General features: G+C 41.0%; 1 protein-coding gene across 1 annotated transcript in view; it reads left to right on the top strand.

Annotated features, from left to right (window-relative positions):
* The window catches only part of LOC119906262 (metabotropic glutamate receptor 4-like), a 199,466-nt gene that overhangs the window by 54,251 nt on the left and 132,246 nt on the right, over positions 1-12,969 (top strand). The window contains exon 2 of the mRNA XM_038723829.1: positions 4,543-5,537. Within this exon, the coding sequence (XP_038579757.1) occupies positions 5,004-5,537 (534 nt within the window). The 5' untranslated portion in view covers positions 4,543-5,003. The remainder of the gene's footprint in view (positions 1-4,542; positions 5,538-12,969) is intronic.

Below are 12,969 nucleotides of genomic sequence, written 5' to 3'. Positions count from 1 at the left end.
TCACTGTCAGACGGCCCCAGCTACACTCTGACAGACCTATTAGCAGGACGCATGTCATTGTGAGGCTTTGCAGAGACGACAGGATGTAAAATCGAGGGGTGTGTCTTGCTGCATTTCTTTGGTGCTTTTCAGAGTATAGATAGGATGAATAAAACATCAAAACATGACACCATCAAATAATAATAATAAAAGTTGTAGTAGTAGCAGTAAACTTTTGGTATGAGTATTTTCTTTACAGATTTTGTATTTCTGAGAAGAAAATGTTCTCTCTTGTTTGTTTGGTTGCATAGCTTTACACATTGTTAGATCACTGTGGATGCAGTTATCCGCTACAGCACCTGTGTGTGTCACTGCTCAGTTCAAGTGTCAAAGCTTTTAAAGTATCATTGAAATTCCTGTTGAATTTAACACATTCACTGCTGTTGCTTTCATAAACACAAAGTGTAAAGATGGCCATGATGAGATATAAACAATTGCTGCAATGTTATTTAGTTGTAATCATTGGCTGAGCTGCCTCAAAGGCAGTCTGGCTTGGTGGGAGTTTGCTTGTCATTCTGCGTTGGTGGTGGCTGGTAGCCAAAGGTTGATTCAAAATTTAGAATTGCTGTCAGCAATCTTTGATCATTTGGCGGAGAAACGATTTATATTTTTTTCAGAGGCAGTTCTTATGTGTCCCTTCATTTTAGCATGTGCAGCTCTCCAATACTTAGTCAAATCCCCAAGAGCAACTCCCCATTGGGCATTAAACTTTTCTTTTAAGTAAACTGAACTCAATTAAGATGTCAGAACAGAGTGTGTGTGGCACTGTTGAAAAAGAGACTTTATTGCAAAAAAACTCCAAAGACATGCCGCTAATTGCTCTGGAAATAATTAGCAACATACAAGGGTGGAAAGTCTGCTGCTTATCTACCACCCCTCCCTGTTCACCTTCTGATGGTCTGAATAACTCTCTAGATTTGTTGCTATTTTGAAATAAAGTTGCTGACGGTCTGAAAGAGGTAGGCAGCGTACCAAACCACTGTGAGGCATATTGGGGAGCATATTATGATGCCATAAATTAGGATTCTTTATTTATTCTCACTGCTTACTCCATGCTCACCCACACGTTTACCTTAGCTTTCCTTCAAGCCAATTTAAAGTGCAAAACATTTTGTGAATTAACTGATCATTCGTGAGATGCTAACTGGTTAGACGGCTTTCATCAGCTATTTGCTGTTTAAAATCAGATTAATTTGGAGTACAATGTAAACAAATATATTTTAATAATGTTTGATTTTACTTTAATCAACAGCTCCCAATTACTCAACCACTCGAAAACACACAAATACTGGCAAAAAGGCAGCCATATAAATTCTATATATTCTATTTCCAGTAAATACTATTCTGAAAAGTTTATTCAGCTCTGTCAGACATCAGTATGGCAGTGCACACAGCAGCAGGGGACTGTGGTCGAGTGCAGAGGAAGCCAGAGTTCCTCCTCGTCACAGTGAGGGGAGACTGTTACTGTGTGGATTCTGCGATTTCCCCTAACTCCTGCTCTCTGCAGACAGCTGATGTTTATCTGCTCTGCCCATCTGGGCCTTGTGACTAAACATCTGGTAAAGCTGCCACTGTTCATACAGTGTTTCACAGAGTGATGACAGTGAAAGGACACTGCTGTCCACCCCTTCCAAAAAGATCTCCAGAGGTAGTGAGGAGTTCATCTCTGAGATGTCAAGGCTTATTCTTAAAACCTGACTCAGTTACCAGAGTACTGTCCAGCACTTGGTGCTCTGTAATTATCACGAGTGTGGCTTTATTAGTTTGTAATCACAATGATGAACGATAAGCTGGTTTGAAATAAGAATCAAATTCCTTGCCTTTAGCTACTCTCCTTAATTTTCAGGCTTAGATTATGATCTCATTGAAAATGTCATAGAACATTATTACCAGTGCCCACAAAGAGAAATGCAATCATCAAATTAAAAAGCTATTTTGGGGCCACCCATGCTGCAAATCTTTTCAAAGTAAAGCACAGAGTACTCGGTAGAATCATAATGGTCCACACAACAAAGACCATTTTCCTTCTACATGATTCTTTTGTAACAATTATCTGCCATTAATGGTTAAAAAGCAGGTGTTACTCCATCATCATTACCCAGCATGTGCAACAGTTTCCCTTGCTACCTGTTTGTCTGTTTTCAAATCCTTTACAAAAGGCCATGCCAGCGTATAGCAACCCTTTCCTCTTCCTCCTCTTCTCGGCTTTCCCCTAGAATGAGACGTTTTGCAGCGACTGGTAGGGCTTCATCCATTATGGATGCTGTGTTTTAGGGGGATGATCTGTGCAGGATGATATAAATATCTCCTTTTGGTTCCCAGCAGGATGGGAGAAGCAGCACAAGACAGGCCACTGTGTAGTGTTGGAGCAGGGCATCTTTATTATTTGATTTGATGTACAAAGTAAAAGACAGTAAGAAAGCAAAGATGCCCACGTGACTAGCACACAGCAAAGCTGTCTTTAATTCATGAGTCGTGGCAACTCTCTTGATACCTCCACTTTAATAAGATAGTTCTACAAAAATGTACTCAAAACTAGGGCTGAATGATTTGGGAAAATAACTGTGATTTAATATGCGAATAATTTTTGGACGAGCAGTAAATCAGTGTATAGTATGACACACAATATTAGATAGATTAAACATACACTGTTCTTTCTTGTAGGCCAGGCCTGTGTTATGATGAAATTAGGTGATGCATGAATTGCATGAATTATTATTATCAGCAATGGTGGAGAAGAAATATCATTTTATAATACTTATAATAATATGAGAAAGATAATTTGAGAGTCAAGTCATGGCATTAAATAATATGATATTATATCATCAGTGAGGCCTACCTACAGACCACAAGAAAAACAAAGTTCACCAAAGTGTATTATACAGTAAGCGCTCAATACAAAACTCACAGTTCTCAAAAACCTCAAAAAATACTCAGCTGGAGGTTCAATTCAAAAGTTGGTCAACGAAAATAAAACCAAGTGACGCCTCTCGTGTTTAATAGACAAGCTTAGTAATTCTCAGACAACACTGGAGTCCCCCATCCCTGCAGCCTCCGATGCTGGTAAGCAGTGCACTGGCTGTAGCTCGGGACAGACTGGGCCTCTTTTGGACTTGTGAGCTTGGTTTGAAACGCCGTTTCACAGATATTTCGTGAGCTGACTGGTGGCTGTGTGTGTGACGCAGGTGCCGATCTCCACAATACGCTTACCTTACTACACGTGTCTTTTTGTTGTGCATTTTTTCCTGTCTGTCAAAGCAGCTGATGGCCCGACGATTTCAACCACCAACAGCACCAGTTTACCCGCAGGTGGCGGGTGCTACTTTTATTCCCTGTGTGACACTAACGTTTCTGTAGTGTCAGCTTCTGTCAAGCTTAAGGCCATTGTTCATCAACAGGTAAAGGTACAGCGTAACGTGTGAAGTTGATACTTTCTCTGCAGACTGGTTTACTCCATAGACTGTACATAAAAAGGTTTACTCTTGCATGTCCAGAGTGTAATTGCAGCCTTTGCGATTAGAAAATCTTGCAATGCAATTAATCGTTCAACCCTACTATTAATCGTTCAACCCTACTGATGGGTTTGACCGCTGTTGCAATGTATGACAGCTTTCTGATCCTTAGCAAGTTTTTGCCCTTTGTGTCCTCTGCTACAGGCTGCACCACAGCAGGTGGCTGTGTGTTAGCATACAAATGTACCATGAACTGAAGCCTAACAGATAAGTGTGTGATGGTCAGTTGGGAGGGGGGGGGGGAAGATCCACCGCTCTATTACTCTGGTACTGTGGAGGAAGCCAGCCTACTGTTAAGACAACGAGCACACACACACACACACACACACACACACACACACACACACACACAGAGTACCCAGTACCACTATTGATACAAGAGACAACGAAAGATCAGATGTGCAAAGAGCAGTTCTGTTCATAACTCGAGGAATATTGTTTCCCTGATTATCAGAATCCTATGCTCTTAATTTAGCACTATATTTCATAACCTTTTGGTAAAACACTCTGGAGAGGATCTACATGAGCAGAACAGTGTGCGGTTATGAAGTCTATGGAGCAGTGCCAAGCAGCAGCAAATCATTTATGCTCAAGGCACATAGAAATAATTCATTGCACTGCTCTGAAAGCAGTTGAGGCATGGATGCAACACAGAACAGATTTCCTGTGTGGAGTGCTGGGTCCAGGTATTATTTCTGCTTGAATTTTAGGGGAAAAAAACTCTGATTCTCCAGTGCAAATATGCTGAGGAGTTCTGAATATGATTCAGCCAGTTAAAATATAGAGAGCATGACATCCACTGATTTAAGGGGGGCTCTGTGGGAGATTCCACAATAAAGAAAAAAACAACTGTGTTGTAGACTAATAAAAGACAAACCCCCTGCATAAATTATCGATTATTGATTGATTGCACTTTCATTTCCCTTTTTCGTAGAAAATACAGAGTTGCTCTTTCTGTTGTTTCCTTAACACCTCTCCTCTCCTTTTGCAGGAGCCTGCTGTGGAACCCACTGGTTCCTCTCGTCACTTTCTGCCTGCTTGAAGGACCAAGAGGAGAACTATATGCACCAGAGTGATTCTGAGGAAGCATAGAAGAGAAACTTCCCTCCTTTGTTCTTGCCTTATGAGAACACTCTCTGTGGACTCCCATCGCAGCTCACCCTGTGCTGTTTAGAAGGTGCATGTAGTCACCGCTCTCAGGTGCAGGAAAAGAGGGAAACACAAAGAGGAAAGAAGAAAGAGTGGAAGATAAAGAGAGTGAGGCTGCATAATTAGTATTACAAAGTTTGTGTCATACATAGAAACCATGAGAAGAGGCTTCTGAAGACGCTCTGAAAAATATTGCGGCTTACCATCAGGACATTTATGTGTGTGAGTGGGTATATGTGTGTACATCTTTTTCATTTTCAAAGGACTTGAATTTGTATTTGGATGCTGATTTAGCCTTTCATTATGACTCCACGAGGAGGCTTTGAGAGAGCGTGGATTGGCTGCCACCGAGGTGTCTGCTGCTGGGTGTTGTTGCTGGCTTGTTATTTCCTGATCGCCTCGGCAGCCAAACCCAAAATGCCAGGCCACACACACCTCAATTCGATCCGCATTGATGGGGACATTTCTCTGGGTGGGCTGTTCCCAGTGCACGCTAGGGGCAACGATGGCAAAGCCTGTGGGGAGCTGAAGAAGGAGAAAGGGATCCATAGGTTAGAGGCCATGTTATTTGCCCTGGATCGTATCAATAATGACAATGAGCTGCTGCCTAATATCACTCTAGGGGCACGTATCCTGGACACCTGCTCCCGGGACACCCATGCTCTGGAACAGTCACTGACATTTGTTCAGGCACTGATTGAGAAAGACTCAAGTGATGTCAAGTGTCTCAGCGGAGGCCCGCCCATCATCACTAAGCCTGAGAGAGTGGTGGGAGTGATCGGTGCATCTGCCAGCTCGGTGTCAATCATGGTAGCCAACATTTTACGGCTCTTCAAGGTCAGTTTCTCCAACAGCATCTACTTCTTTGTTTTCCTCTTTAGTATCTTTGTGCTCATGGTTGCAGAGCATGGTTATATTATAGAATTCCCTACAGCACACTTCATACTACGTATGTTTTAGAGATCAGACTTTCAGATGAAAACATGATAGACAAAAGGTTCCACAATGACAAAGACAAGCCAAAGACAAATGATTCCAATTCTAATCTTACATCGTATCAATATTACCACACTGTAAACAATTTAATGGAATAAACATGACATAAACAGACATACCAACTAGGGAAGAAATGGTATGAAAATTTCATATCACGATTATAGTGACCATAATTATCACAGTTATCAATATTATCACGGTATTGTAAAAATGTGCCAAAAAATATTAAAATGTACTGATACACACACTGAAACCATTTCAACAAGTTTTATATTGAAAAACAATTAGCCCCAAAACTGACATAAATACAGAGGAGTCTGTAGCATTTCTAGGTTGGTTGACTAAACTGCTTAACGTGTTATCATGTGCAGTGGACGAATAGACTCTACCGACACACGAATAGACTCTACCGACACACGAATAGACTCTACCGACACACAGCAACAGAACAACATGTAGTGTTTTTACAAGACCAGCAACACTGTGAGCTTCAGTTTACACGCTGTTAGCAAGTCAGAGAGACAAAACAAAGCTAAAAGCTAACTCACCCTGCGTTCACTATAAGGTTATTTTCTTCAATCAAGTTTCCCTCAGCACTCTCATAAAAACTAAAATATGACCGCACTTCAGAGTGACTGAAAAATATCTGTCTTCCACCGTGCTGTCGTTGACCCAAACAAACCCACGTTGCATTCTGCGCATGCGCGCCTGCTTCTGGGAGACGCTGGACAGTGTTTACTGTGAGATTGTAACAGCACGGTTAACCGCACCCGGTTATCATGGTAATTAAAATGTGTACGGTAATAATAACCGTCAGGAATTTTACCATGGTTTACCGTTAAACCGGTAATTGTTTCATCCCTAATACCAACACATACACTCAGTTTCAAGGGACACTTCCCACTCCGTGTTCTTTTTGCGTTTCTTTTGGCCTTTTTATTTTCCTCAGAAGCTTAAATCACTTTAGTTTCAGAAATTTTCCCCACTGTCCAGAAATCTGTGTGTTGATCATTACACCATAGTTCTCCTCACTATTGACACTATTTTTCCAAGAATCCTTAGTGTTGCCTCCTAATTAATTCAAGGGGATGCCATGCGTGGCACCATGGGCTCATTGCACTGCCATTCAAAATAGTGCATAAAACGAGCTTGTGCATAGTGTTGGCTCACCAGATGCAAAAATAATGTGCAAATGAGAGCAAAACATAAACAACATATGACAGGGCTTTTATAATACATGTTCAGTGCTGTCAAACCAAACTACAGGCCACAACCAAACTAATGAGCAGAAGGACTGTGTCAAAACAGGCAGTAATTCTTCATAACAACCCAATATTCATGCCAGACTGGCTGGTTATGTATTGTAACCCTTGCTCTATGAACACAAGTGAGGCCCTTGCATGGGCTCTTTAGGCTTGTTTTTATGAATCAACTGACCGCTTTTAGTGACTAGTGAAGTAGCAGATGATACATATATATCTTCCATTGGTGTTCCAGTAGCAAGAAATACAATATTTAGCTATGTTCTATTCATGCAGACTTGCTCTTTTAAAAGGGCCCTATAGAAGATGAGGCCTGAATCACCTGCTGTGACATTGATTCTACATTGTCTCACCTGTCTGCAGCTGTTCTGGGACTGACTAGCTGCTCAGCAGAGGGCAAGAGGGTGAACAGTGTAATACGCTACGTCACAAGAGTGATTGACATGTCACAAGTCAGCCAGAATAAATGCATCCTTACTGCTTCTTCAGAAAGTGGTGGAAGAACTACCTTGCACAGGGCTGACATCGGCAGCCATCACAAGCCCTAGTCCTCTACATTCACAAGTACAGACCTTTCACACAACTTTCACCCTCAGGGGAATGCACATTCTTATTATCCTCAGCACTGTAGAAGCAAGCAGTAGTCTGCCTACATACATAGGGTGGCCAATAAAATGTCCTAGCACTCTGTCACATGCCAACATCTTGGCAGGACTTTGTTTAGATGTCTCCACAGCAGTGGAAACATCTCCCATAGTGTAGTGTCCTCCCCCAAATGTTTTCCCCATAAGGAAACTCCTTCAGTTCCCTGTAGCACTTGGCCTCTTAGTGCCACTGTAACACTACATAACTCCACATAAGAAACAAAGACAAAGAAAACATATTACATTCAATTTAAAACACACACATTAAAGGATAAACATTTATGTTAAGATAATGAAAACAAATTCAACAAACTTAAACCCTCAAATTCAAGAGAAGATCTTACCATCTACTCTAATGAGCCTTGGTGAGGCCTCATCATGTGGACATGTGGTTCCACAGGTCAAGCTTGCTACTTTCACTTAGGTTATGTTAAAAATTTTTACATAGTCACATGATTTTACTAAATAGTTAAAGCTTATAACCAGATGTTCTCTGCCGAGAACCTTTAACTCTCTGCTTTCACAGGCAAGAAACTCTTGGCAACAATTTAGGAATTTGTTCAGACAATTGGACAAGCTAGGTCATGAAAGTCAACGTGACCTAGTGTTTTCTGGATTTTGTTGTTGATCTAGCCTGTTTTTTGCCCAACAGCTGTTCTTTGCCTCTCTCTCTCTCTCGAGTTTAACTCTGATAATTACTTGCTGGAAGTGAAGTTGCAGATTAACTGCAATTCACTTCTGGGAACCGGAGAAAAACATTATTCCCACTATATTTTATTTCCAGATGTTAAATGGTGTTTTGTGACTTTGATCATTTAATAATTAATCTTATCTGGTTTTATTGTTTACAGTTATTTTCAATAAATGTAGCATAGGGCATTCCTCCACATCATCAATAACAAACACTCCACAATCAGCCTTTCTGCTCAAACAGAGCATGGGAGACACTGCTCAGAAAGTCTTGACACCAGTTGGCCTCTTCTTAGCACACAGCAGAAGCCAGCACCAAAAGGTGAGAAATGAACTATCCCATCCATATTATACCTTTACCTCCCTGCAGAAGACACGGGTTGCATCAAAAAGAGTCAGAAACAGGGCACGACACTGTTGCATGTATCCAGAGAGGCCCAAAAGCATAGGACGACACACACCTAATGCTATTGCACAACTCTCCAAACCCAGATGTTCCACCAAACAAGGCTGTCAATGCTGCCAGACTCCTTGTGGTGGGCACATAAATCGCCAGAAGGAGGTCCTGTCCACTCACAGGCCTGTGAGACGTCTTCACACAGCTAATTGGCAAGCCTCTGTTTGAGCAGGATTTTGCCAGTAAGATGTTGTGTGTTCCAAAAAGCATGCCAGATCCTGCAGTGGGAACAAATTATTTCGTTTTGCTTTTTTCTTCTCAAAAGGGCATTGAGCTGCTCCATCCAAGACTCAGTGTTCTCGGGCAAAGAATGAGTTTTATGTGAGTATAGTGCTACTCAGATTCTGATAGGCTGAACAGCTTAGATGGACTGAAAGGATGCACAAATTATTCACCCTCTGAGCTGAGGTCAGAGCAAGCAGGGATTTTTTTTTGATAAATGACCTTAGAGGTATCTGCCCAGTGGGCTTGAACAGCCGGCTTGACAAGGCCTTCAGCACGAAGGGTAAATCCCACTGAGGGACAGAGGAAACACTATATTCCAAGAGATGGTTACTAAAAACTACGTCTCTTCAAACCACTCATGACAAGAGCTGACACATACACTTTGGATATGTGGGACTGACCAAAAAGTCTGTAACAGAAGCAGGAACAAACTCTAGAGTTCGTGCCTCAATTTCTTTTTTTTCTGAAATTATCTTGGATGGTCACGCAAGCATCGAATGGCCTGTACCATTTATGGGTACGTCCCTAGAATCTCTAGTCTGTTCTTGACATGATACAAGCACTGAGAGGTATTGGGAGCCACCATTAGCTGAGCATGCAGTGCATATCATAGCGCTTATGCAGAATAAGCACAAGCTGCTCCTGTCTGACTCTCTGCATCATCAGTGGGATCAGATGGAAGGAGGGAAAAGCGTAGAACAGGCTTTTAGGAATTAGAGTATGTGAAAATGCATCCACCTCCAATGGAGGATTGTCATTAGCGAGGCCTAACAGGTGAAAAACACTGGGCGTTCAGTCTCTGCACGAACAGCTCACATCATTTCGGCTTTAAAAGGTCTCAGGAAGTCTTCTGTCAGTGGAGGACGAAACATTTCTGACACATTTCAGGTTTGTTTTGGAACATGGCAACGTGGTACACCCAGGATAAAGTGTGGGTGGTAAACAGGCAGGTTGATCTCAGTGGTGCTAATTGTGGGTGTATATATGTGTGTTACACAAATAGATTGGCTACATTAATTGCAAATAAAAAGAAAAACCAGTAACCACATTGACTGCAACTTTTCGTTAAACTCGGTTCTTTAGTTCTTTATTTATTCTTATAGTATTTAAATTAAACATTGCAGAGAAATGGGAAGCTTAAAAAGCCTTTAATCAAGTTATCGTCTGTTTTGAACTAGACAGGCAGAACAATTTTTCATGAATCACAGTGTTAGCAAAACAAGATACCATGGAAATGTAATTTGTATGGGGCCCAGATGTGGCCCCAGGTGAAAAGAATAGTACCGGATTTAATATTTTTAATACTATTAATACTATACTGGGTCACAAGTTGATATTACAAATGCATGAGGTACACCCTGCACTTGTATTACAATTCATTCAAGTGAACCAGATGCATATCACTCCTTGTTTGAGTTCATTTGTGCCCTTGTTTCTGCATTTAAGATAAGATTTAATCGTCCTGCACACAAATTTGTGTAAACACGTTGATAAAATGTTCCCACTGTGCTTAATTTAGCTCATCATCTCTATCATTCACCATCCTGTGTTTTACACAGTTGCATTATATTTTAATTTGATTTTAATTTTTTTATTTTAATTTGATTGCATTGTTTGATTTAGTATAATTATCCTGATATTTTGTTCAGGTGAGTTTTAGAATAATTATAATAATAATTTGTTAATTACATTTTACAGTAAAACCATATTATTTTAAGGGTGACAGTGCTGCATTACTATTGCAAAAAACAAGAACCGACAACATATTTAAAGCATAATACCACAGTTAAAATGCAAACTAGAGGTATGTTATAGAGTATGGGACATTAAGCTGGCAGATTTTTCATTTTCTCTCAGCTCTGGTAGAAATGCATGAACTTTTAGTAAGTCGGGAACAAAATTATGCTCATTCTCTGGCAGTTGTCAAAAGGTATTGTAGGAAGTGCAGGTAATCACTAACTGAAGCAGAGGAACTACAGGAAGATGAGTGTCATGGAACATTAACAGATAGAGAATGTAAGCATCTCCTAGGGTGGATTTCTCCTATAAATACTTAACTCACTATACTGTGTATAAGCTTCCAATGTGGCCTTTTGAACAAATACTATTTGAATACAATCCTCTGTTCTTGCCATAAGGATATTGACTAATACGTTAAGCTAGAAAGGTTGGACACACGGCACGGCTCGGCAGGTACTGGCTCTTTTCTCCATAATTAAACACAGTAGAACTCCCTTGAGTGGCAAGGAGGGTTTCACTGCTCGCCACGTCCCTCAAATGACTTCAAAAGTCAGGCTTGGATGCTTTCGAACTTATTGAGTTTCCTCACCTGAACTGCTGGGTTGAAACCGAGATGATGATCATGGTGGTGAGTCTCATCTGCAAATAATAGTTTCTAGAGTGTTATGTAGATAATACAGAACTACATTAATAAGCTGTTGGTGCTGGTCAGTAGCTGCTTGTAGCTTCATCAAATTTTCATGCTTATTTCATGATTTAAAGAGCATATGCATGAAAGCATACAACCTAAACATAATACCGACAATGTAATTTTAGAACCGAGGCTGTTAATGCTGCTGGCCATGCTCACGAGGCAAGAATGTGTTTCCTGACTGTAATGGCTTCATGCATGCAATTGTTTTCCAGCTCCTTACTTTCGGGCTTTTCCTTATCCTGCTCACAGTCTTAGAGTGGCTGAGGGTGAAGTGTTTGCTCAGCACTTCAGAGCAGGCAGGATTCCGTCCCCATGGTGTGTCATGAATATTTTATTATATTGTTACGTAATTTACTCCCAGGGATTGGGGTTGAAAGCTCCCTCTCTGCATCCCCTCATCACTGGGTCCAGCTTTTGGTCTATTCTCATCAGCTTGGCCTTATTACTGCTATATAAGCAGGAGCAGAACTTGAGGTAATTAGTGGTTGGTTGCTTATGATACTCGAGACAGAGTGTAATTAAAGCCCCAGGCTTTTCACTGTGTCTCTTATACTGACTGGCTTGAGGGATATTGCTGCAGCAGTCAGAAACTGCAGGAGCATGTGTTTCAGGTATCGAAGCTGACTTGCTGAGACAATCATAAGCTTTCAGACAAAGAGGGGAGTAGCTTGGGCAACTTACACATAGCAGCTCTCTAAATTAGGTACAAACAGGCACAGTCAGTCTGCAGGACTAAGCCTTTCCTCTGAGGTGTGGAGGAGTGAGTTTGGAACTGTGGAGACAGATGGAGGGCGGAGAGCTGAGGTGTCTAAGTGTAGCTAGGTATACTCAGAGCAGAAAGAAGAGGGTTAACTAGTTGTCTGTTGTGCTGTCTGTGAAGCAGAGACCTTGCATCCGCCTCTCTCTTCCCTCATTAGAGACCGAGGCAGAGGCCCTCAGGCACAGTGCCTTACTCCCCCACAGCATTTCACTGTGTTGAAACAGGGCTCTTATTGGATTACCCTTTCAGCCTACAGTGAAGATACTTTGAAAGCTGTAGAAACTATGAAAAATATGCACATATGCTTTTTACTTTCACCTGTTAATGGCCAATCTGTTAATCTAGCCATTAAGGTACATATCACTTTGTTATTGTCAGACCTGAATAAAAATTAAAGTGCATTAAAATACAATGTTGTATGTAACCCGTTGCTTTGAAGCTATGGAGATGTGTTTGAACAGGTAGATAGTGTAGCTGAGCTCCATTTTGAAGCCAGTTTCACATGTCCACTGGACAGCAGTAATAAGGACAACCCAAATGTGATGAGATGTTAAAACTTCATTAATCTGTTTGACTACGGAGTTTGGTGAAAATTTTGTGAGTTTGTCACCATATGCAAACTCTTGCATATTACAAAGTAGTTTGATCCATTACTTACTTACTTAATATTGATTTGTGCAGCTTTTAACTGTTTGATATCTTCCGACTTAATGGATTTGGACTCTATTAAGATGTCTGATGGTTCTATAATGGCACATGTTCAACAACCTGACCTTACAAAAATGATCGTGTACAGTCACA

The sequence above is a fragment of the Micropterus salmoides genome, unplaced genomic scaffold (assembly GCF_014851395.1).
Source record: "Micropterus salmoides isolate LMB-PRFRI ecotype aquatic unplaced genomic scaffold, ASM1485139v1 Ms_hic_scaffold_16, whole genome shotgun sequence".
Taxonomy (NCBI): domain Eukaryota; kingdom Metazoa; phylum Chordata; class Actinopteri; order Centrarchiformes; family Centrarchidae; genus Micropterus; species Micropterus salmoides.
Note: the sequence above shows the minus strand (reverse complement) of the source record. Positions and strands in the feature narration are given on the sequence as shown.